The sequence below is a fragment of the Varroa destructor genome, unplaced genomic scaffold (assembly GCF_002443255.2).
Source record: "Varroa destructor unplaced genomic scaffold, Vdes_3.0 BEIS01000001.1, whole genome shotgun sequence".
NCBI lineage: Eukaryota > Metazoa > Arthropoda > Arachnida > Mesostigmata > Varroidae > Varroa > Varroa destructor.
Genome location: NW_019211454.1, coordinates 69,143,561 through 69,170,785, shown reverse-complemented (window position 1 = coordinate 69,170,785; position 27,225 = coordinate 69,143,561). Strand labels below are relative to the sequence as shown.

Here is a 27,225-nt window from a genome sequence, read left to right as displayed (position 1 = left end):
TAATTTGTCTGTGCCATAGACGAACATCTCACCATAGAGGACCAGCGAAATCGTCGATTGCATCCTTCGTGTTACCATTCACTAGTAGAGAGGGCGTCATTTTCCCGCTCCTTAATCTTTTTCTATCTTGTGTCATTCATGTTGCCTCTAAAGGGCCTAGAAGAGAACAAAGCTAAATACGTATTTGATGTCGCCACTTCCTTGGAACCGCAGCCAGCGTCATATTGAAGATGGGCCCCGATGGAGGTACCAGCAATTTCGAATTAACCCGCTATTACATCGATCAAGTCACTAACGATAACAGCAGCGCCATACACGGATTAGTATCAAAAATAGTACGACCCTGTTGAACGACGCCAAACGGGTACAATTGGAGCACATAAAAACGATAATTTCGTTTGTACAGTGATGATGTTAAATAGGCAATATATTTATTTGTGTCGTATGTTCATATGCTTAAGCGAACAGGAATGCCTTTGGTCGTTAAATCGGTAAACGTACCCATGCGATACTACCAGGAATCTTTCGATGTTGTATTACCAAAAAATTTGATTTAATTCTTAAAAATATCCACAACGACTTCGTGTAGCTTATTACGGCATCGATAGGCGTCATTTATGCATGCCTTCTTCTGCCTCGAGCGTTTACGATGATCTTCAATATAAATAATAATAATATTAATAGGAGTTAGGCGGGCCTAAGGCCGGACCAGTACGCGTAGTGCGTGGGGATACGGGGGGATTCGCAGAAGCAACGTATAATCGTCAGTGAAGGATAACTAATCACAAGTACTCTACTTGATCAACAGAGGATTTGCTATCGGTGGAAAATCCCACCTAGCAATTGACAGACCACAATCTTGTTTGATTGCTTTCCACATCAGCGTAATGGAAGCTGTACCGGAAGCGTACGTCGTAGCCACATATAGAACTATCTGTTAAGATATTTTTGATTTTTGTTTAACCGTGGTTTACCGTTATTGACACCGAAATGTTCGCTCAATCGCACATTAAAGCCGATCCGATAACTGGGATTTGCACTCAGTATGGGAACTAGCAATTTTTTGCCATACCTACAGCTATCTAATACTGTTTCCCCGTAGAAAAGTAAAAACACATATATCCGAAATCAAACTCCAATTAGCATACGCTATTGTACACGCATAGGTCTATAAGTGTGCACATGTAATAGAGCGGGGTTATATTGTAAATATAACTGATGCGTTTTTGATACGTCTCTATACGTGCGTCGTTTCTCTGAATTTTCTATCTGATTGAAGCTGTTCGTCTACGTTCATCAGAATCTACTTAGAATACTCTATTTGTAGGAAAGTCGTATGGTAACCAACATTGACCCTGTTTAATTTCACTTGTTCACACGGCCTAGGAGCAATCGGCTCTCGGAGAACATAATCAAGTTATGCGTACTTCATATGCCAGGGATAGTCACTTTATATGTATGTCTGCATCTGTCGATGTCTGCCGATCTCGGCAACACTGAAAAGCCACCCCGGCCAACCCCTCGCAATACGCTCCGTTCGAACAGTAATAACCAACAAACCATTGAACACGTGTAACACTACCTATATATTTATTATATGTGTCTAGCGTCAGACTACAATAAAGTTGGCGGAACATTAGTTGCCGTAGTCGAAAGTCATAGCAGTAAGTTGCTGGGGGTTCACGAGGGAATTTTGATCGCAGAACTGCACTACCGTGAATTGTGACGAGAGCGGAGGGCTTGATGGGCAAGGTAGCGAATGAATGAATGTCTGTATGTAGGTAGCAGACTTACTGTTTCAGAGCAAGGGAATTTGGGCGAGCGATGCCAATGAACCCCAGATATGGCAGCAAACTGAATATAGGTAAAATATCGCGAGATAAAATATTTCGGGATGAAGCATCTAAAGAATGACTTACATCAAAGAGGTCCTCGTATTGTTCACGCAGAACATTGTTAAAACGTGAAGATTTCAATAGAGGGAGATGTTAATGGCAAAAGAAACCAAAGTATCAGCTAAGAGAGAACTTCATCGAATACGGAAGGGCACGTCCCTGCATTTAAGTTGCAACCGACTACAAACAAAAATGATAGAATACGCATAGATAGTTTGTGAGATAATTCATTAAGCCTCTTGGCTATAACTGGTTTTCGTAATCTACTATACACATACGACCTGACACAGAATAACTTTTTGAACAGACATCTAACGTGCGCGCGACCTAAACAAACAAAATAAACAAGTTAATTTACGGTAATGCCTACTCTGCTGTAGACTATACTGCACAAACAGCAACACGTATTAACGCCTTAAAACCGATTTATAAACAACACCAGCGATATACAGCATGATCCTTGCGGTCACAAGTATCCCTTTAGGAAGGACAGTCTAATAAGTAGTTTTTTCCTATCTTGCAGAAAGTGCTTTACCACCTCCGACATCAGTGACCTCCGACGCCAATGGATTAACATCGACGGTTTTTCACAGCGCGCCCACGTCACCATTATTCCGATCTGGATGGCCTGGTTTACTTCCTCCACCTTCATTCTGGTCAGCGTTATCTGCATTGAAATGCGTCGATGGAGCCCCACCGCCCGCGGCGTTCTGGCCCCTGCTTGGACAATTCTATCATCCTCCACACAATAACAGCTCGACCCAAATCACCGGTATCGACAGCCTCGTAACCCAATTCCGAGGTAAATGGCACACTGAAATACAGTAAGGGAATTAAATATTGACAATATAATACAAGTAGTGAGAATGTACAGACGATGAAAACTGTTCAAGCATCACTGTCGTCCTGCGTGCGTTGGATCCTGAGTTACAAGTTGAAGGCATCGGGCCTTTTTACACGCATACTGTGTGCGTGTAGGACCTGGCTACATTCGAGCAGCAATCTTCTGCCATTGTTGGTCCCAAGAGTGTGAGTTAGCGGCCACAGCTCTCCGCTGGCCGCGCGCAATCAGCTGGAATCAGGTTATCCTTGATTACCTCCCGCCACAGCCAAATCCCGCAAACGCCGCTACTAACCATCCAGACTCTCCTTCTTCTATAGCTTCAAGTGCTGCTACTACCCGTTGAGTGAACAACGACAGCAGCCGAAGTCCGATGCTTGTAGTCACTTCGTTTGCCTTGGGCGTTTCTATCGTCCGTCCTATCTCGTTGCCTCTCTACCTGCCTACCCACCTAGCAAGCAAGCGATCAGCCGCTGTAGGTTGCTGAGTAGGACAGTAGCACTAGTTGTGGTGGAAACCGTAGTCGTAGTAGATACATTCCATCGGAGTTCCTGTAAAAGCCTTCCTACCCACGCACTCACCTACTGGCTGCAGTGGTCGCGGAGTCCTCAGATTAGGACCACTACCTAGAAGGGTAAGAGTCGTGAGGAACACAAAGAGCAAATACGACATTCTTCAGAAGTAGTCATACGATATATGCACTAAGAAAACGTTATATGACATGGGGTAGACGAGAAAGCAATTGACACACGGAAAAGAATAAGAATCTGTTAAGATCGACCATTACGCGTTACAGAGCGGAGAACAGGGAGTCAGACAGATTTACTAAATTTAGATACAGATTATACTGGAATAAAATGCTTTGTTATGCTCTAGAACGTAAGCTCACATTACGTACAGCCAGTTTATTGCAATTTCGTATATATAGCTAATATATTGTAATAGCATGTACATGCATATTACTTTTAAAAAAACGTTTACAGAAGTTAAAAGAATCTTCTTTAATCGATAAACACAGTTGGAAATGACAGCCAAAAATACTCAGACGTTCCCGCGTAGGTCGAATTATCACGCAGTATTTTCTACAGCAAACCTCTAGGTATGGCCTAGTATTATACAGATGCCGTCTGACGGCAAGGGATGTGGAGTAGGGTTCACAATCAATAAGTCATTCTAAGTAAAAAGTACTTATAAATACTACAGTACACCAACTTGATTAAGTGCAGTTATTGACTGCATTATAGAAAGTTAGCATTTTATTAAATGAAGAATTATATCTGCGTCACAGGACGTTTGTGTTGAGGAGATTCACAACTAGCAACCAGTGTGCTCCCATAGGAGTGCTAGCACCTGTTAACAGTTAGCGCCTCGCGGCAGAATGAGCTCCGCTGTGCTTTGACCATCATCACCCATAAGGGAGTAGGCGTGCTTCTTGCTAGTGCCCCTCCTCCCTTTAGAGCTCGGTTAAAGCAGCAGGAAGGCTGGAGGATTGCCGCTGGACACTCTCGCGAGTCGCCAAACGAAGACCCCGACGGTCTGGTAGTGTATCTCTCGCACCAACGCGAGCGCGTAGCTTAGACGACTTGGTCGATTGATGTTCATGCTGCTGATGCTACTGAAAAACGAGGGATTGAGGAACAAACTCGATTGCTTTATTTCAATTCCCTTGAGGGTTAGGATGATACTTCCTTCCACTTTCCTTCCCCTGTTTCACCCCCTACACTTTCCCAGTCTCCGCCGCTTTCTTCTCGGTTCCCCTGCTTCTCCCGATCTTCTTCCTTTTCGGCCTATCTTATTCTTTTTTCGCAGCCTCGCTGGCGAAGTTTGTCTTCCCTGTGCAAGTTGTTGGCACGGCCCACCGTTCAACATATACCAGTGCTACAGCTATTGCTACTGGTGTCCTTTGCTCTATTATACTGACCTGCGTTGGCCTCCCTCACTCTCGCCGTGAACCCCCACCCACGACAAACGCGTTTGGCCGCTGACGGGAGGAGCGAGAGGCCGCTGCGTTCTTCTCCGTCTTCTGCGTGCGAGCACTAGCGGCAGTGACACTGGCTTGTCGCAGGTAGACGGCCGCGGATACGCGCACCAAACCATAGAAAGTGAGGGAGGCACATGGATACTAGCACAATAACGATGACGACAACGAGGCCTATTGCCGCTTTTGCTACGGCTGGTACAGTTTGGCGTGTATGTCTCAACTGAGGACTCGTTGGAGCACAAGCAGCTGTGCCGCTGCTTTCAAAAAGGTGGCTGCCCAAGTTACTGGCAACCAGATCGAAAGACGAGGCGAGGGAAGGTAATTCTATTTGGTAAAAGCTCGAGCCTGCTTGTGCGGGGTCGGAGGCGGCTGACGACAGTCAGACGGACCGGCAAGAATATGAGGATAGGAAGAGACGAGGATAAAATAGCCGATGAAAAAAAGAAGTAATGGAAGCAACGAAAGCAAGCGAATGGATGCCCGCCCGCCCGACCGACCGATTCAGAGGTGGGTAGATCAGTGAGCCCTCGTTCTTTCATCTGCCTGCTATTTTCTTGGTCCCTATCTGGCCGTTTATCGGCTCGTTGCCGCCGCAGCCCTTACAATGAAGGTTTCAGCTTGTTCCTGCGACAGGACACAGACCTGGTTATTGGTTCACCCATCTAGTCCTGTTTGTTTCGCATTCTCTGCCCGTTTTAGTCGACTTGCAGATTGTTTGTTTCTGGATTGCCATACAAAGGCAGATTGAGGGATATTTGCCACTTGAACTCGGTGACAATAGTAAGCAGGAAACGAGTCTGCTAAGGGGATGGGCTGCGAATGAACAAACCCACATGATGCTAGCCAGCTTGATGGAGCGCGTATTGGCCCATCCTGCTGTGGGTTTACAAAAACGACTCTATCCGTCTTCTTGACAACATGCACTTGACTATGATTTCGGTTAGGCGGCTTCCTGCTAAGTTACCGTTTTTTAGGCCATCCAAGAGCACGCAGTCGTAGAAGTCTCAAACGGCACCTAAGGCCTTTGTAATTCTCGTAACGAGGTGATAGAAAACGTGCTCAACATAAGCTTAATGATGTTTACTGAAGTGTTATGCTTCATATTTATCATATTATGATCACTATAAGTTGAACCGGTCTTTTCGAGAAGCAAGGTGGGTCATATTCCGGAAACATGCGTAAGTACAAACGATACTAATAGTAGGTTAGTGGGAATCATAATACACCGTAAGCATACTCTATGGTCGAAAAACGAGTTAAAAAAAAATGCGAATTAATTGGTTTATAGGTTGCATTGGTTTAAAGGCAAACTGTAACACTTTATATACTCTACATTATATATATAAATACTTTATATTATTGTATATAAATTTACTCTGTGAAATGGCACGTCATATTATCAATCAGGTTCAACTGCACTTGCGCGGCCAATCATCTCAAATACGAGAGGTAAAGCTAAGTTTGTTGTACAGCAGACGTTACCACACCGGTGAACTAGACATACTTGGCGTAGTACAATAAACCTTTGTTCAAAACTCAATCTTTTATCGACGTGGTTGAAATATAAAGCAAATTAGAGCATTTTTCCGGTATTTCCAATATATCGCTGCGCTTGCGTTTCCAGATTCCGATTTGGCAGCCTGGGTTGATCGGTGGGGTCCACGGTGCCCGGTGAAGCGAACGTGAGGTCGACCGTTTTCTCCTTTTTCTTTTCTGCTTGTTCGTTCAGTTCACCTGCCGCCATGACTCTTCTTCCGAGTGTTCCTCATTCGGCTTTCGCTACGCAGTTGTGCTTGCGCTGCAGACGCAGGCCAAACTTGTGTCTGAGCGAGACGATAACGCTTCCGCTTATGTAGAATGTTTTTTTCCGTAAGCTCTGCAACTCTCCGGGGCAATTTAGCTCGAAAACAAGAGGCTGGCTTCCGCGATTCGCTACGTCGATACATCTTGCTTTTTCTCGCTCTCTGCTCCTCTTTTGAAGCGCGCTTCTTCGTTTTGCCTTTCACTACTCCATCTCTGCCGCGCTGGCTGTGTTCTTATCTGTCTGCCACCTTTTTTTTTCCTTTCTCCTGTATTCCGCCTATCGTTGCGTCTGATTGGTTGATGGTAGCCGGCCAACCAGCCAAACAGACAGACCGCCGGCGGAGGGGACCGCCGTCCGACTGCAAGCAAGACGGCCACAGAGCTGTAGTCCGCACGATGGCCTCTTTTCAACAAACTCAGCTTGTTCTCGTTTGTTATTCGTTTGAAGGCCCTAGCTGTAGCCTTTTCACAAAAGAAATGAGGACGAAGAACGAGGGAAACGGGGGCACGAATAGACTGCCCACCATCACTAGCAACTGCAAATTTACCAGTGAGGAGTAGCAATCGGAATAACAGTAGTAGAGGCCACAGAACCAGTCAAGGAAAGTAAGTATATAGAAAGGACAACGGCGGAAACAGAAGCGAAGACTAGGAGAAGGGCCAACCGTTGGGCAAACCGCCGGTGCAACGGAGCGGCGGTGGCAGGGTGGAGGATACAGGAAGCGAAATCAGCAGAAATCATCGAGTAGCAGTCTGTAGTCTCTTCGGAACTGATGTTTACGCTTCTCCCGTCCAGCATTCCTGCTACCGCAGCCATCACTATCGTCACTGCTTGTGGCTCGCTCTATCGGTCGTTCTGTTTTTTCAACAAGAGCAGCACCAGCAGATGATGTAACGTCAACAAGTGACCGGTCCCTAGTTTTTTCTTGCTTCGTAGTTGGCTAACGTGGAGGCGGCCGCAGCAGCGGTAGCGTCGGAAGCAATGCTGGCGGGCGCAGTAGCAGCGTTTTTCTATCACGGCGAACTCTCTGGGGATCGCGGATTTAGCCCAGAACTTTGCCAGCCCAGATAGTCTTGACGCAACCGGCAGTGTTTCGAAGATTCACAATCGGACTTCTCCACTGCTTCCGTGGTCATCAAGGTCTACATAGTGGACACAATTTTATCACATGTCATAGATTTTTACTAAGATCCTTCAATTATAATTAATTTGGTCTCGCATTAGCTTGCAGAACGTCACGTCAGCAATTCCCAGGATAAAGAAAACTCAAAGTTTCTCAAATAAGTACTTAGATAAAAAGCAAATAGAATTCTGGTCGATCCAAAGAATATAGTAGTATAGTGAAGATTGAACTTTAGTGGCAGAACTGGCCCAAATTAGGTTAATTATTTGCCTCAAGCTCATACATGATTTCAACTACTGATTGGTAAGCATGTGTTCCATTATCCCACGTACTCGTATCCGACCTTTTACTTTGTTTTTGTTCATTGCCGTTCTTCGCATTTTCCTGCTTAGTACATGCACACATACGCTCAGGTGATAGCACTCGATAGCGGACGCGGCAATAGAACATAGTTGACGCACTTTATCCTGCTGCCGTCCTACAGTTGCGGCCGCCGCCGCCGCCGCCGCCGCCTTCTAGACGTAGTGCTAAACAAGAGCGACAACGCTGTTGCTAGGATATAGGTACTCTGGCAGTCGGTTGTGCTTGTTCCCCATGACCTCGGGCTGTTGACACTGCTACCGCAGCCGGCAGCGTAGTTCGTTACAGGAAGTTCGGCACTGACTGCCAGCAGCAGCAGCAGCAGACTGCCTCGTGCAAGAGCGTTTTCAGCCTTGCTGTGCAGTCGGACAGCTATCCGCCCAATACACAGCTGTATCCTGTATGATCTGGCTGGTACCACCCTCCTCATCCTCCGTATCCCCCAGCTCAGCGAAACGCATACGAACCCTCACGAACAGCTCTTTCGAACAACTTGCTGTTGTGGCCGCTGCTCCCGGAGCCGCCGGTGCCGCCACCATTGCCGCTGTATGACTGACAGCCTGCTGTCGTTTGCCATCCCGCTCTACAGCTCCATCATTTCACTTGCTCCCGGTAGCGGCTGTAATGGCGGTATTGCCTTGCCTTCGGTGGTGGCCCGAGGCGGTTCGGTGATTAAAATCATGAATGAACTTTGCTACTTTGCTTTCAGCACTAGCGTACGCTTTCTCTGTACTGGATACAATCAGCCCTTTCGCCACGACCGGGTGATGGAAGGAACCGGCAATGGCTTGCCCTGCGCCGCTTACTGCCACTAGTTGGAGTAAGGAGCGGCAGACTCCAACTGCACTCAGACAGGATACACGCCTTCTTTTCCACCTCTTCTTCGTCATTCTTGTTCTCGCATTAAGGCTAGCTTACCCAAGCCAGTCTGGCAAATATTTGCGCAAAATATTTCTCCTTTTTGACCCTAGTTCTACTTTTGCTCCCAGGCGGCGTTGCGTCTTATGCTCATGGGCCTTTATTTCGACCGCTATCGGACCAAAGAAGCCTAATCATGATGTCTCGTGCGCTGCCTCGCTTATTCGTCCCCCTTTCATCATCATTGGCTGATTGTTATTAACTCTCTTTATTCGTTGATAGTAGCGTTTGTTGATCATTTGGTCCGTGTCCTTTAGCTCGCAGCAGTTAGGGTAACAGGATTGGCTTGATTCGGCACGAGGAAGGGTAAGGAACCGATGTTGCCGGCCAACGAAGCCCAATATCTGGATACTGATACAACACAACATCTAGCCGTCGAAACAATAGCATCGAGGTGTTCGCCATCAACGTATAGTGCCTACCTATTTGCGCGGATTAAACAGACGAACGTCACAAGCAGAGCTTTAAAGAGGAACTGGCATACATTGTTTCTCAAGGTCATACTTACGACCAAATGGTCAAATTGTATTGATCATACTGAAAGCATTGTCTGTTTTACAGTTCAGGTCAGCAGTAAAGGACTACAGAACAACAGAATTTTAGCAGACTGAACCTCGATGGGAATAGGAATCGGGAACATTGCAGCTGCGGGTCACTTACAGGGCGTACCGGTTCCTCTTATTAGTTCATACGAAATACGAAAGAAGTCGCACGGTTGTCGAACTGGCAATCGTTGGGGATTCCCCATGGAATTCCTGACCATAAATAGAGATAGGCGTCTTTCGTAAGGCGTTCTGCTGGCATCGCGAGTATGCCAAGACTCCACTACCAAATATCTGGACAGCTCACCGAAGGAAGTTGAACTCGTGGGTCCGCCGAGTAGGTAAGAGGCATTTTGATCTGTGTTTATCACCCGATCCGCTCGTGATATCGGCTCGAAGTTAATCGGCTGGTAGGAACGGGAAAAATTGGCGAGTCTGAGGAAGGGGAAACGAACGCAGACACCAGAGCTGCGCAGGTCGAAAGCTCCCCGTGCAGCTCGGAGAACTAGGATCAAGGGCTCTCAGTCACTAGCCTTCACAGTAGAATAACCGTAGCGGCAATCCGTTGTCTCTGGTACAGACGGACTAGTCAAGCTGCTATTCATTCAATTCGGCTGAAACAACGGAGAAGGCAAAGGACCATCAGAATATCTCATCGATCGGCCGGCCGTTTCCCTTTGCCCACCGTAAACTGAAAGGCGAACTAAAAGTAACTGCATTGCGGAGTGCTATCGATGGGCGTACAAGGCATAGCTTTACTGTTCAATGGAACCAGTTGACTGGTCGATATGTCACGAGATTGGCACGATAAAATCAAATTCAATGCAACTAGGTCCTCCTTACAATCCGCTCGAACAGCCCAGCCTATTAGACGATCCCACGTGTGCCTACTATCACGGTACATGCATCGCAAAGAATAATACTAGCAACTACTCCCCCCCCCCCCTCAAACTCTCCCGAATATTCAACCACTTGCCCCCTTCCCTCCCTTATGCTATTTCGTCCCAACCTTCACACAATATACATATTTTATATATAGATTGGCTTTGTGTATGATGCACGCTATCTTGTCTTTTGATTATTTGATTTTGGAGGGCGTACAATAAGGTTGTACGCGTCTCTGTTTTCACACACAGGCACAGGTGTGCAGGGTGTTTCCATACAGCAGTCGGGAAAAAAAAATACAAAAATAATAACGCTAATGAGGGACTATGAATATTAAGGAGACGGCATAATTTAGGGATCTTACTATTTGAAATGTTTGTAAATTCGTTAACAGGGTAGAACAGTCATCCTTGTGTAGCATCTGGACAGGAAGAAAATCATTTTTAGACCTCCCAAAGTTATAGTAAACATTTTGACAATCGTGGGTCTTGAAACTGTAGCAGGAAAATCCTCATTATCACCATCATCATCATTCTGGTCATTTCTGATTTTTCTATGTTATATCATGGTCAAGTTTTACCATTTATTAGAAAAAGATTAGTTATCGCCGGAAACTATCCAGCGGTGGCGTAATAGCTTTTAGCTTTAGCGGACCAGCTTTGACACCCCACGTAGCCGAAAATAAAAAATTTGTGGGTGGCTCGCTTATGCTCAGGCAACTAGTTACTTTGAAGTTGACTACGGAAATGTTAAACAAGTTGTCCATTCTTTGGTTTTATTAAAAATCAGTTTTTCCTATAACTGATTTTGTCTTGAACTATCTTATGAATGCCAAAATCCATTGGGATTTAGTTAACATATTGACGTTTCAATCATTTTTTTTTTTAATTTTGTGACCTTCATTAGCTCAGCAAGTACAGATTCTAAAAATTCATTTTTGTTAGATTTAATCAATAAATTGATTTAAACCATCAAAGTATAACGTGCTAGCGTGGACTATTTTATCTCTTCCATGATCTCTTTCAGACGACTCGACAAACATCTCAACTTTACATGATGATGACTGTAGTCCAGGGCCACCTGAGTTACTCCCTAGTCCCGTGGTGCCTGATACCTCAGAAGGGTGCGATCCTGTTGACGGAAGAGATTCTCACAGTTTGCCGGATACTCTACTAGGCAATATAAACTGCGAATCTATCAATCTGAAGCCTTTAAACCTATCCATGTCACCTAGTGAACTCAAGAATATTGTCCGACCATGGTTACATGATAACGTTGATGACCCGATAAATACGAATTCAACAAACAGTAACAACAATAACAACAAGCACATCTCTCCCTTGACGGAGTCTATTACGCCAAACGACAGCGCACCGATGCTACAACACCTTAATCATAACAGGAACAGCAGCGTCATTAATAAGAACAACAACGACAATGCAAACCATAACACAAACGGCGTTATTAGCGGCGTTAGTAATGTCAGTCCGCTTCTGGCGTTCGACTACGGCGAGATGCTGCGACGTGGCGGTGGCTTTCGGCCCACAACACTGCCAACGTTAACGACGACGACGACGACACTGTCCAGCTTGTCGAGCAGCCTTCCGAGTTCTGCTCTGCTCCTCGAGGAGCTTGGCCTGGCCCATCACAACCAGCTGCAGCAGCAACAGCATGCGACTCCGTCCGACCTCTATTCTTACTGCGTCAAGTGCGACAAAATGTTTAGCTCACCGCAAGGCCTTGAGCTGCATGCACGAAGAGCGCACCTAGGCTTGAATATTGGATCTTCAACCAGGACTGTCGTAAGACCCGGTTCGGAAGGCCGGCCTTTTGCTTGCGACCTCTGCGACAAAACCTTCAACCACGAGCTGGGTCTAGCCCAACACCGCGCCGTCCACTCGGCCGAACGATCATTCGAATGCAAGCAATGTGGCAAGTGTTTTAAGCGTTCGTCAACGCTATCAACCCATCTGCTTATTCACTCCGACACGCGGCCCTATCCCTGCGAGTATTGCGGCAAGAGGTTTCACCAGAAGTCAGACATGAAGAAACACACTTATATTCATACCGGTAAGTGAAGCCACATTTTTGCCCCCGTCCCTTTCACTTTTTTCTGCTTTCTCAGCTTTATAAAGCGTTCAAACATAAGCGTCATTATGCATTATAGAAAGTGCCTGAAACAGGTAAAGTGTTACTTACGGTAATTTCGATTACTCGTGCGCTCCTGTGAACGCTTCTTCTGTCGGATACTTTCTAATCGTTATCATTACAAATCTCTCGTACATCCTTACTAGTTCGACCTGTTCCATTTCAATGAGTGCAAGTATTCAGATCTACAACTTGACCCATCATTAGCCTGCTGTAGAAGAAAGAGTATCTTTTACTGACAATATGCCTGACGATGAATCGGTCCTGCACTTTATCGTTCAACGCTCTGATGGTCGTCGCGCAGAACATGGCGAATTACATATAGCGATTCTCCTACCTACACTTCTAGCCATCCCCTCCTTTGGCTATCCACAATTGCGCTGGCCTGCTCGCTCGTTAATCCAAGGGCTGAGCGCACCGAGCGCTCGTTCAACTATGTCGCTGCCGCCGCTGGGGTTCTTTTCTCTCCAACTGTTCATCAGTTCTTCGGCTAACGCGTTCACTCGCGAAGCTGAAATGAGTGCCGCATCAGCGGAAGCAGTACTATTATCTGCGCGTGTATTGTTGCGTTAGCTGTTCGGTTGAACCAGATCGCAGGCGGGCCTCGAGACATTGTCTGAAATCTTGTCCCTAACACGATTATGAGATGGATGAGTCTCGGGGGCTTGCAAGGCTGCTGCAACTGACGCTTTACAGTCGGAGACACTGGGGCCGCTCGGCTACAAAGAGTCGCCTAAGTCGACGCCGCCGCCGCCGCCGCCGCCGCTGCTGCTGCCGGCTAGACAACGGAGCGCTGCGCTGCATTCTACTTGAAGTTGTAGTCTTAATTGCCGAATTAACTTTATTACAAAGTGCAGCATCAACTAGCGCGTGCAAAAGGAAGAGCGTGGGACAGAACGAAAGGACATGAACGACACGGAGAAGCAATGTGAGGTTCGTTGGCTGTAAGGACCATAGCTTCAGACTGCCGCCGCCGCCGCCGCCGAAACTGTTGCTACTTGGCTTCAAGCGGATGCACAGCCACAGGCACTCGACAGGCCGAGCCGAGTGAGATAGTGAGATGGGCCTGCTTCCCTTCTCGCTGCCGAAGCGAACAAGGAGTGAGTGAGTGAGTACACTCCGACTAAATGCACCTGACAAGTACAAGCGTCTCAGGAAAGCGCGGCGGAAGCAAAGAATATCTCCGCGGCCTCGTCTCAGGACCCACCTGACGAGCTTCGCGCCAGTCAGCCAGTGGGAACAGCAGCAACGCGTGCTCCATACGATGATCAGCCAGCACCGCTGTATGGAACGATAGGAACCTGGGACTTTTGGGCTAGGGGTAAACTAAAGTAACTGAAAGCTAGACCCAGAGACATAAAGGCAGGCTAGGAGAAACAGGTGGGTAGGTAGTTGGGGGCTCGGGGTCGCAGAGGCTATTAGCAATGTTGTGTCATGTCAACCTGCAGCAGCGCTGCACCTTACCTCTGTCCCTCGTCGCCTATGATTATACATCTCGCCTCGCTCAACTTTCCTGTCTTTCTCTTGAGGTACCCACTTTCTTTTCTTGGAGCATGGAAAAAATATTTTCCATTTTCTCTGACCTCATGCGTTGTTGCCTATGCATTTTTAGCGAGGTGTGTACCCATATAGCCGCAGTTAAACATCTTTCCCTTTGACATATATCTTTGTTTGGGTCCTATCTTATCACAATTATGTGAACCCTTGTCTTTACGTTCTATGGCCTGGTCAGGAGCAAAAAGAGAATCGGTTAAATTAGCACTGGCTACCGGCGACCAGAACAACAGCTGGTACAGGACAAATCTCCCGAAACATCGTACAAAACCTATGCACAGAAACGTGACGCAATCAAAGATAAACTTCTGACACTAGTCGTGTTTTTTTCATTTATTATAATATTCAGCTTTATATTTGTGATGGCAGAACGAGTAAGTCGTACATATGGGACGGTTTTGTTATCACAACAAACAGCTGGTGATTCCGTTCGGTTCGAAATTAGAGGCGCGTTCCAACTCTGAAAAACAACGTTTTGTATGAAAAGTATGATGTTATTCAAGGTAAGTTGTAGCGATAATATAACTGTAACACAAAAGTAATCACATCACAAATTAATGTGGTTTAGTATGGAGTTATATCACAGTGGTAAGCGTGTGTCTTCTAACGATCACCGCCTCTCCCATTTGTTGTCGATAAAGGCCGAAGTGGACAGCGGCTCAGGAAGTAGGAACAGCCTAAATTGCCCCTGAGTGCCTCGTTCGCACTTGATGCCCCGCAGGTTATCCACCTACCACAACAAATGCGCATTCTCGAACTAATATGTCTACCTAGCAGGCGATTAGATCAACACCCAGGATGTCATTTCGAAAGAAGCCCATTAACTTCGCTGTTGCAGTTATTTTTTAATTAAGCAAATGCTGTAAAATCAGATCATTCCGTAATAGTATATAATCTCTGCTACGAACCTTTTGATATAATTTTTGAATGCCAAATTCAAATTTCACTTGAAATAAAAGCACACATAATTATAGTAACGACCAGATCCTCATGAGACTTGTAATCAAAACACTTACTTTGCATATAGTAGAAACATTTGCTTTTCTTTCTAAGTTAAACCTAATTACGCCTCAGGAGCCACATTTCGCACCTTAAGACCACTAGTAAGATTCCGGCAGTCTATTAGCAAGAAGTTGTCCGCATCTTTTGGAATACTCGGCTTTTCCGTGCAGGTAAATAGGATACTAATTAATATATGAAAACCTAAAGTGAATAGTTTCACTATGATATTTCGCTGCATTTTTCGCCCCACAGGAGGCAACTGTCTCTTAATGGCAATTTCACTTTTTTCAGTACCGTGGCCACGGTGTATAGCCGGATAGCACGCCACTCTCCAGCTCCCTCTGGCATCAATCGGATAAATGAGCTTCCAGGCTCGCTGGTGCTCGACTATCAAAATATAGCGGCCCTAGGGTGCACTGGAAACAATTGTTGAATGGTGTATCCTGCATGAACCAAAACAAAGTATACCTACGTACAGGCTCCGCCACGATATTCTTGCAGGAATCGCAAATTTCCGCTCACGACGTCAAACTGAGGTGACTTTTTTGCCCCAGGCTTCCATCAGTCTTGAAAGTTCAAGCGGTTTAAGCCGCTCTTATGTGTGACGTGTCCCTGGCTGCGCATCCTAAAGGATCGAACCTCTTGACGACAGAATCAATTCTAAATATATATGTTGCATTCGTCGTATTTGCTTAAGAACCCCGAACGACCAAAAACAAAGCAAGCATTTTCAAATCGATTAGTGAGGTTCCTTTCATTGTAGATTTGTAAGCATATACGTCCCTTTGGAAACGGAAAAACTTGTACTACGGGCAGTGCTGATCGCGAGTTTGCTAGGAATTCTCCGATGTCGCTATCGTCAGCATTATCGACAGCGTAACCGACTTCACAAATTTGGGGCCATCAATTCTGAGTCGATATATGGATTTGCCTGTGTCTTTTCGTATTCTGTCTAATTTTTGTGCTTCGAAAGTTCGATGGTTTTTGGGGGAGGAAATGTGAGGGATGCTCGTAATTGGTCGGCCGTTATTTCCAACGCCCGCTTAGACCCAAGTCGAGATCTCAAGTAACAACGAGATCTCACGAAGCTCGCTTGTGGATTTCGACAGTTCATCTGTCTTCTGTAGCAACCGCTACTGTTGCTACTGCTGCCCGTAGTAGCCCCTACCTGTCGCTCAGTGCGACACCTTAATTTAACATCGGCGGCCCACATATCCACAAATACGCTAAGACAGAATAGGTTCTAGCCTCACGTAGGCGAAAGGCGCATCGCTACCTACACTTCGACTTGACACAACGCCAACAATAGCTAGGACTCAGTGTATAGCAATGCCGCTCTGGTGCGTACATTTCCAACACTTCGGATAGCTACAACATAGCGTCTACCTATCTGGATAAATCATACACCATTATTACTTCGCTGTCCAGCATTGCTACAGATATACATAGAGCTGTTTCAAAGAAGCCGTATTCAGAACTTATCTGCATCGCCAGCAGATATTTGTAGGTGGGACCACAGAACTCCCTCATGGACATCAGCTCTCTCGAGTCTCGTTGAAACCCAGCGACAGCAGCCGACCCAAAATGGAATTCTCATGACAAATCATCTTGTCTGGCCGACTCATGACATTACGCAGCAACATTCAGTAAATGATGTCTACTGATTTGAAATTGACCCAATGCTGTCTGCTTAAATAACGTGCAGTATAAACACGAACCTGTTATAATAACTGCTACGTGTATGACTCTCGTTTTCAGCCTAGGGACACAAATCCACTTAGTACTAGTTGGCATAAAAAATACGATAACGTTACTAATAAGGGTCATTTGTTGCAAATCTATGAGATTCATTTGTGACACACAGATAACGCGCTTCGTGAGCTGTTCTGTCATGCCTCTTCGATGTATTAAGGAGGCGATGTCCAAATGCGGCATCACGACCTGCTAGCTTAGGACCTCATCGAAGGTAAAACATCTGAATGAGCGAGTGGAATTGTTCTCACCGTTATGGCAACCAGCTAATCGCTTCAACATATGTCGATAAATTTTCGAATCAATTTTTGATACATCTGAAAAATTGATTCCTGAAATAGCTATTCAGACTTCCATGTAACAGGAACCTGCATTGTGCACTAAATAGAATGGCGTGTGATGATAGCCATTGACATGCTATTCGAACTAAATGTACCTTACAACGGGCCAATATATATTGAAATAATACACCGGCAGAAAGTCCTAAAGCTATCAGCGGTTATGGCCCCAAACGGCGCAGGCCCACAGGTCGTTTATACGGGTTCGTATACGGAACAGCTCGAATACGACTGGTTCGATTTTTACAACCTACCCAGGCCCCTTATGAAATTTCCTTCACAGTCGCGGAGCCTATAGCAAGTCACAGAAGTTACAGCCTCGTTGGGTGACAAGCAGCTAGGAGGCGTGGAGAGATTCAGATATATTACGTAATAGAAAGAACTCGAATAGGCCACGCACCACGAGGCGCTGAAGACATTGCTGGCCTGCATGACGACTTGATAATAACTTCGACCACTGACTTTTTTGGTAAGCAACTTCTTTTTTTTTTTTCACGTCTGCTTCGTTCCGTCATCCACCTGATCTATCAAAACCCTTTAGCTCCATTCTGTTAATCTTATTCTATTTGTAGCGCATGTACAGATCGAACATTTCATACAAAGCCCTATCTAACTTAAGAATACACAGACGCGTAACTTAAACCCTTAGATTATATGGTAGTCAATTATCTAGCCAATTAAAACATAACTGTATACTAACCGACAAAACTGATCTTTACGGTTTTCAAGGCAGAACAAAACAACAACGTTGTTTTGTACATATACGCTGATGTAAGTATGACGTCTAACTTCAAATAGTTCCCGTGGTTGCGGACGACACACGAAGAATAAATACTGACGGTGATCCCAGTTGAATAAGGCCTCAAGTGTGAGCCTTGTTCGGAAGGCCGTCGCTTTTCTCTGCGGTTAAGCATTCCACGAAACAGGCTCCGCTGTATTCGGAGTATCTTTTTGATCTGACTTTGTGATTGCTTCTTCCATCGTCCTGGATCGCTGTTAGTCTCGATGTGTTTTGGCGAAGCTTGTACTTTTCCCTCGAGCTATCTGCCTTCAGCATTAGATCGTATTTGACTCATTGGGCCCAGTTTGCGTCCCCTTTTATACCACCACGGTTAATAACATGCCCACACTTGCTTTCGTTTTCTGTTTTTCACGCCGAAGAGCAGAACGAACTCGAATGCTACTGATATCGCATTCAAAAGTATATTGTTGCTACTGCTGTGGTTGTCGCTGCTGTTGTTGTTGTTGTTGTTGAGCAGCGCCCTCTATCACTTGCACAACAGGAGTTAGAAAGCTGGCTGTTTCTATGGCTGCAACTACAACGACTGCTGCTGCTGCTGCTGCTGCTGTTGCAGGGAGCCATGCGTGCAAAAGCCTGTGCGCAGAGGTCTCTTCTGATCGAAGAGTTTCGTTGAAGACGTGAGCTGGCTTGCGAGATGGCGTTGGACGAGGCCGTTCGGAAGGAAAGTAAAAGCGATGGGGTCAACAGGAGCGAGCCACAATTGGCCACCATCGTGGCCAACTGCTCGCGAAGCAGTGCGATGCCTGTTCAGTTGCGGCTATCTATACCAGCGGCAAGTAGCTAAGGGCCGCGCAAGGGTGTCCCGGATTCGGGTATGTGCTTAGCAGCGAAACGTCCGCGATCGACTTTATGACCGTCGATAGTTGATGCTTATTCTTCCAGTTCGACGGCACCTGCCACCGCTTACAATAAGGTGGCAGTTGCTGGGGTGAAAGGACGCAGTCCTTCGATTCTTCAGCTTGTTCAGCAAGATGGGATTCTGATAGCATCTTCTTGTACCTAGGGGCACTGGCGTATAGGACCGGATGCTTCTTAGACTTCCCTTCTGTGGAAACTTGGGTCGACTTCAACAACGTGGTCTGCGTTTAGATATGCGACCCGAACAAGTAAACTTAAAACGAGACGCCACTGGTACACCTAGTTCCGTCAAACATGGGCCTTATGAATGCATCAATAGCTTCAAGCGCGTAAGGTCTGCAGGCCCCATTCCCTATCTACGTAGCGAATCAACGAGATGTGTATGGAATAAGGCTAAAGAAAGGAAATTAGTCATCTCGTCGCTCCTGACGGAAACTATAGAAAGCTTCTAGCGGACATGGTTGAATTAGCCTAAAATCGTCTGTCGACTAAGTTCGGCTTTTTTCAGCTTACCTCCTGCGGTTTCACGAGTGCGCCCATGCCAGGCCGGCTCTACCGGATGAAAGCTCCTTCCAAGGACGACGTAAAGGGGTGACGGTGAAAAAAAAAGGTGTCATTTTCGGAACTTGATCGAGGATCAGCTATTACCGAATCCCTTTACGCTGGAAGAAGCCCCACAGAGATTATAGATTTCTTAGGTTACTCCAAATCAACCATGCAATGCAGTGCAAATGGATGCGGAAGCAGTCTTTAGCACAGTTGAACTTAAGATTAATCATAGGTGAAACACTCTAGGATTAATCGATGTTGTCTGACACTCGTTCTGCTTCGACCAGGTCATTGGTAAAAAAAAATTCAGTAGGGTTAAAGACCTCAGGTACTAGTTATATGCACTAGAAATCAGCAGGATGCTCTCCAAAGCTAACAAATTAAGAGATTTGGTTGGTATCGTTTCCTATTCGGTTTCGTTAACAATAAAGCTTCGATTCATCTATAATTTTTCTCTGATGAGAAATTTTTGAACAGGTAATCGTACCGATTTGCCTGTCACGGGTAGAAATAATTTTTCGGCGTACGCCCTGTGCAGGAAGCGTAACGGCATCCAACTTTACGATCCGAAGTCGACGTATTACAATTACGGTAGTACGTTTTCGAGCAAGACGGTTTATGTAGGGTTGGCTGCCTATATGTTGTAGCATGTTTTATATATATATATATATATATATATGTATATAGCATATTTTGAAGTAAGCAGATACGGCTGGGTTCGTATGTATGAAGTGCTTTTGAGCGGGGGTCCCAAAAGTCTCATTTGTGAAGGGAACATTTGAAGCGACCCTGCGAGCTATTCGGTTCCTGGTTTGACACCGTAATCATGGTGGATCATGGTTACATTATACGCATAATTGCCAACAATCATAGTTTTTACACGGGTGAAAGGTTTCATTGTTTTTATCTGTATCCAGTCTTAGAAACTAGATTAACAGAGCCATCTACTCGACGTACCGCGGAACAGATTTCATCCGTTAAGTGAAGTGTGTATTGAATATATAAGATTACTCAAAACTTACGCTAGACGATTCTAAAAAATTGAATTCTACTCCTAAGTAGACAGGAGCGCGCAAATGGTTGTATTAGCAGGAATTTGATCTAATACGGCCAGATCTATGGCCTGATCTTCCTACGTTCGCCTTAAAAAAAAATTAGAGACATATAGAACCTTAGAATAGAGGCCAATTTCTGTGCCTTTCATTAGCGACTGTCTATAGATATGGATCGATAACTATTTCTGACATCTTAGAATAATGTTATATATTTGTTACTACTTTGGAAGTTGTAACGAAAAAAACCCGAACGTGAGGCAGTCGCTATACTGTCTGGTTGCACGTAAATGGTTGTGATTATTTTGCACGCACATGTATGAATGGACCGATCACGTTATTTACGTGAAGATCACGATCTGGAAGATCTTAAACTGGATCTAAAAGCTACTGCTTCTACTAAAAGCCAATAATACAGAACTATATTAGCGGTCAACTGCAACTATTTGCTACCGCCGAATTATTATTTATTAGCTAACGATCGTAGAACCTATAGAACATCATATATATATATATATATATATATATATATATATATATATGATGTTCTATTTGTGCGTAATTTGCAATCGTAGACGTTTTTCACAGTATCTCAATACGCTAAATGCGTTAGAAATTGGAAGGCAAGCGTTTTTAGTGAATCATCTTAAACAGCTTATGTGCAATTTCAACCATCGTAAAATATATCATTTGACCTAGCACGCCTCTTTATAAAAACGTTAACTTACGTATACAACTTCAGCACCGTTAGGAGATTATTTAATATAAAAGTTCGATTTTTGTCAATAAACGAACGAATCGTTCTGCCTCCTTCATTCCCTCATGTTTTTTTCAGACCGCGCAAGACATCTGATCTTAAAAGGTAGTTTTTCTAGCTTTATTTATTAAACAAATTCGGTGAAATATGTTGCAGTTTTCAGCTGCCTATTAAGAATGGAACAAATACTGGGCTGAATCCGGCACCCCTTAAAATTGAACAACTTTTGTGCTAGAATGATGATCTTCAATATGTGTTGGAGGTACTCCTTACTATGTCGCAGTGTTGTCCATATGTAATTTGTCTATCATTTTTCAAAACAAACCGGTAGCAGGTTGTGCTTGCCCATCAGTTGCTTTTATTAGGTCATGGAAAGACTTGTAATGATCGTAATGACTAAGATCGGGAGAATATGCTAGTTAAAGTCAACGTTGAATATTCGTTTTCTCGAACCAGAAAGTAATTAAAGCACGGCGATAAAATCTGACCTTGCCATTAGGTAACGGGCCTGGACGCTTTCGATTGCCACAAGGAACTCAAGGCAACGACCTGCGTTCACTGTTTCACCTTTAGCAAGTGTCTTATAGCAGTAGCTAACGTCAGAGTCCATTGCAAGTACTGGCATCACCTTAGGTCCAAACGTACCTACCGCTACTACTAAACCTGATTCCTACCCCAAGCTAACGCCATTCCTTTGCCGCATTGAACCATGCCTTTTCCATGGCGACCATAAACTCGATGCGATTTTTTTGTTAATAAGGTTAATTGAGCGCGATTGAAACCACACGCATTTCCAACTGCCAGTGAAATCTATTTACTGAGGCCAATTTTTTACTTCCTTTTGCGTTTTCAGTGTGTTGATTCTGATTCCATAAGACGTTATATTTCGGCCACTTTTAGCCGACAAACCTATTAAACTCCACGCGCTGTTATTTACGGAAGGCCTCCTTGACTATGGCGACGCGTTCTTTTCCTCCGGGTCCATCGATCTTTTATAAAACTCCTACTGCGTTTTCGCTTAAGACCACTTGTTTAATGTTTTTCACCCATCTTTGATAAATTTCGGCAGTGCTATCGCCTCAGAGAGACATAAACCTGACTGGTTCTCGCTCTCAAGCTTATAACGACTGGAATATAACCAAACGAATCCGTCTGCCAACAGTGCGTACCTCAATTTCAACGTCCGATAGATTCGTCTATAGCAGCTCAGTACTCCGCCGACTCCCATGATTGAATAAATCGCTGTTGCACAATGTTTAGACAGAAGTGCGGTTGGCTAGGGTTGCCGTGGTCGGTACGAACCCGGAGCGACATTGCACATATCAATCAAAGTTTTAAGTGATTTTCAGTAAAATGAAAAAAATCGTGGTGCTGAACGGCTTGTAACTGCATCACGTAAACTGTAGAGGAGACAAGGAGCTATTACAGACGCTCTAGGGCAGTCGATCGAATGCTTTAACAGGGAAGCTAGCAAATCACCGAAAGCTTTCGGCGTTGTTCGTTTGCGCTCAAAAGCTAGGGCAAATAACCAAAATGAGGGGGATCACTATTGCCAAGTGGAAAATAAATTGCCACCTTCCTGAGGCGTTTTTCATAATTAACTAATTACAAAAATGCTGGCAGCCATGGCTCTGGCATTTATGTCAACTTCATTTTCGATGTCGGAAACATTTATGTTTCTATAGAGTATTTATCGTATGAACACGGAAATACAAAAACACGATTTTCACCATTGTTTGATCGAAGACTTTAGCAAGAACGACAATCTAGTAACGGGAGAAATAAGGATTGATGTGAGCTATCAATAAGCGCACGAATGGTAGGTAGCCCAATACACCCTTGCTTAACGCCGCACTCCTTCAGATGCATTTGTGATCAAATATAGACGACAAAAATTGTCCAAAAGCTAGCACTACTAACGCTCAACGGCGATTTTTAATGAAGAACCTCTAACGGTAAATTGTTCATAGAGAAGTAGTAAAATGACGTAAGTATTTGCCCCCGATACAGGCAAGCTTGGATAGATATCAGGACGCTACGTTAAACAATGCTTTATTTTCATACCCGCTATGAAAGAATATCGTTCATTCAAAAAACAAACATCGATGTGAAATTTGTCATCCATCTTTCGATTGACCTACGAGGCTGAGTATGTGAGGAACAACAAATGTAAGCCCCCGGAATTCTAGATCAGTCTCGCCAAGGGCAAAACGCTGATCATTTTAGAACGGATGTGGCAATCGTTCACGAAATGTTTGTGTTATAGCAGCGATCAACGACTGTGAAGTCTAGCGAGTCCGCCAGTCATTAATCATTCGCAATTTCGTTTCATATGATCATTAAAGACATGGAAAAATTCAATGAAACGCAGTCTGGCAAGGTAACTTTCGGCGGATCTTTTGCACTCGCTTGCGCAGTTCTTCGACTCTCCGTCACGCTAATCTATTGATTAAATATAACAAAAAGGGCAACAAAGATCATAAGTACTAGCAATGGCGGGAAACGAGTAATGAGAATGCAGGAACAAGCACGCTATAGCCGTTTGTGAAGATACTTGGTCAGCAGCAACAGGACGACAAGCGATAACCGTACTGGTTTGCTGTTCCACCTTGTGCCGACTGGCTGGACTGAGTAGATGCGCACAATGGTCAGAATAAGCATCATGTCTTGTCACAAAAATAAGGTCTATTTTTACAAGTATCTAACAGCGCGAATCGAGGTTTGATATACTTGAAGACCGACCGTATGCGCTGAATCCATTACTCGCAGATTCTTCTTTATCTAGGCCAGACGACCTTTTTTTGAGGGTGATAATATAAACGCGGCAGCGAACAGATGTTGTTGTAGGAACTTTTAGGTCTTAAACTGACTGAAGATACGATTTGTGGTTTCCTGTGGATCTGGCTGATCCAATAGCAGGTTGTAGTTTCAGATCGTATCGCTACCGCAGCCTTGAGCATATTTAGTGATATCACGGTACTTTTTACGATAATCGGCAAAATAGTTCAGTACACCTTATAAAGGTGCGCACATGTCTTTCTATTATTAATTAGGTTGTATTCAAAAACAAGAGGTAGGTCGTACTCAGTAAGTAGACTTGTTTCCTATTAGTGGTACCAAATTACTACTATGGTACTAAATTATATTTGTTTCACCATGCTAAAAATAGCTTCATCATAATACAGACGGTGAACAAACTCCAGTCAACAAATGCATCGCATCGCATTCAATTGTTGTAATTGTGTCTTGTCCACATCGTATATACAATAAGCAGTAAATAGTAGCAGGATACAGACACCGACCCCCTCCCCACAAGCACATATATACATATCGTGGGGAAGAATGAATAAGCGAATGAAACAATTGAGTTGTGCCAAGTGGTGTTCCTCCTGCTGCGCCTGTGTATAATGCAACAGCTTACGAATTACCACGCGATTTGCTCTACCTCCATCTCTATCTCTCTGCCACTCGCGTCGCAGTAACCCCCGGGTCGGAGGAGCTTTCGCGGAGCCGCTCCACGCTAGCAGTCTCACTAGTGCAGAGACATCGTCGGGATCGATGGCAAACGGGGCGCAAATTTAAACATTTCAATTCCTCTTCCTCTCACAAGTCAGGTCGGAAAGGGCACCCCTCTTCCCTAGCGCCCACTCGACTTTTGGGACATATCTCCTCCGCTATCGCCACTTCTAATCGGAATCATCTAGATACCCTAAAACTGACCGGATTCACAGCCAGTCGTAGTGAGTGCAATGTATGCTCGTGGACATCTAGCAAATGCTAGCTGAAGTTAGCAGTTTTACTGATGGTGGCGACTGCTCGCTACTCGCTCTCTAATCCTTAATTGTTTGGGGTTTGCTTCTGGGAGTTGGGTGCGCGGGTGGCAATGGGAAGAGAACCAATGAGTCCAGGCGGAGTCAGCATTACATGGGCAGCGGGGTATAACAGATCGATAGGCATGGAAAGCCATAGACAGGTTGAGGTGGCGTTTCCTCGCAGGGAAATGCTGAAGGAAAGGAAAAGGGGATTCAATCGGTCAATCGGTCGGTCCGTCCGTCCGTCAGTCCACTCGGTTGTCTGCTAGAGGAAGGAGGAGGGGTAAGTGAGGGTACAGGAGGAAGATTGAGATGAGGAGGATTCGCTCACTGCCATGAAGGATATGGCAGCGACTCTTCTCGGACTCAGACTCAACTCGTCGTGGCTAGGAAAGAACGAACTCGCTGGAAGCGAAAGCAGAATGGAAAGGCACACAATGCGGCGGGGGCACGAACAGGGCCCCCGGAGAATTGCTCTATGTGTACAAGGGTGCATAGAAAACAAGACCCCATTGCAGTACCGCCACTATGACACTGGTCGGCTTGCCGTGATCCAGTAGATAGCACAACCACAGACCTGGTCGCTCCTCCTCGCCGCCAGCTCCTTGACTCAGCTACGAACACGCTATCTAAAAGCAGACAGTCAAGCATTAGCAGAACGAGGGCTATGAGAGGAGCATTCGCAACTGAGTGGAATACATGATGTCCGTTCTAGAGAGAACAGAAGAGAATACAAAAACGGTTTAATAACAACATTTGGACATAAAGGCCCATTTCGCGTATAAACGAACCATATATGCTTATGCAAATACAGCCAATGCATATGATAAAAACGACAGTTTTATGTTTTATGCTTCTAGTTGGCACAATTGTTATCAATGGGCTAATCAGAAGTCTGCAGACGAAGGCTTTGTACTACCTTACTGCAACGGAACACAACTTAAACATCAACAGAAGGAAGGATTCGCTGTTCGCTCATTCTATGGAACGTTTTTGATTGCCGCTTCCCTTTGTCGATCATTGATCGACACTCAAAGTACATAAATACGCATCAAATAAAATCATTGTTTTAGTACTATTTATAGCAAAGTATGTACAAGTTGCTATGAACTTTGTAGGTTTGCACCCGGAAGCAAACAGCTGGGCTCACTGAATGAGTCTTCCTTGGGGTTTTAGGACGAAAAATCCTGGCATGAAATTCGGTAAACGAACAGTATTAGGAACGTCATGTCGCACACCATTCCGACTCCCTTGTCACTCCTTTATAAGCGAGAGGAAACCTTATACCTGTCCCAACAACCTCTTTCCCATCTTGTTGCCCGTCATTTATAGGATAAAGAAAATCAGACGAGGACAATAGGAATACGTTGCGGAAAGCTAAGATGACAAAAGAAGACTAATATAATAATACTGTGTCGGCCACTGATATATAATAAATGTACTTCCACTTCCAACTCGATTGACGTTGCCCGGCTCCGAAACGAGATCAATTTAGAAAAGGTACCTATTAATCATAATAATGTAAAGATATATCCTTAGTGTCGAATACATTTCTAAACAAAGAGATTTCTACAACCAATTGTTCGCATATTGCAAGTTTTGTTCCTATGCGCCAGCTCCGATGTACTTTCAATGGATACAAAACTTAGTTCTAAGCTTTAACGGCACAGCAGCGTCTATTGTCCGGCTTTGCTTCAGCAACCCTTGGCTGGACAACCAGCCAACGAACCCCCACAGCCCTCCCAACCTGCTCGGCCCCACGCACTGTAATGACCCCGTTGAATAAATAACAACTGGAGAAGAACAAACGGCTGTCCAACCTCGACAGACTGAAGTGCGACGAGCTTGGCGACAAGCCTGGAGCGACACCCAGGGACGATATCCTTGCCACCATGTGTTATCTGGTGGGGTCTTGTTCTTCCCATCTGTGAACAATGAATGACACGGTTCCCCATTTACTCCCCCTTCCAACGGACTTCACTGCAATGCAAGGCAGCTCGCACTTCTACTAACTACTCAACCAGACCAAGTAGCGTATCCGCAAGTTCCCTTCTTAGCGCTAGCTAACCCCATCAACATTAGCATCTTTTACGAGGAGACGACCAATCCCCACGGTTGCCTCTCAGTTGTCTCTGAGTTTACTCGGTAATATAGCCTGGCCCACAGTTTTCAAACTCTTGCCTGTTCAGTTCAAGTTTAAGAGATGAAACGGGGGGGGGGGGTAGGGGTAGGTACACTAGCCCACAGACAGC

The 27,225-nt window shown here is 45.0% G+C and overlaps 1 protein-coding gene across 4 annotated transcripts in view; it reads left to right on the top strand.

The window, feature by feature from the left end:
• Window positions 1-27,225, top strand: part of LOC111248207 (uncharacterized) — a 69,225-nt gene that overhangs the window by 14,251 nt on the left and 27,749 nt on the right. For all 4 annotated transcript variants that reach the window (XM_022800126.2, XM_086989544.1, XM_086989550.1 and 1 more), the window contains exons 2-3: window positions 2,419-2,697; window positions 11,376-12,419. In XM_022800126.2, coding sequence (XP_022655861.1) covers window positions 2,419-2,697; window positions 11,376-12,419 — 1,323 coding nt within the window. The remainder of the gene's footprint in view (window positions 1-2,418; window positions 2,698-11,375; window positions 12,420-27,225) is intronic.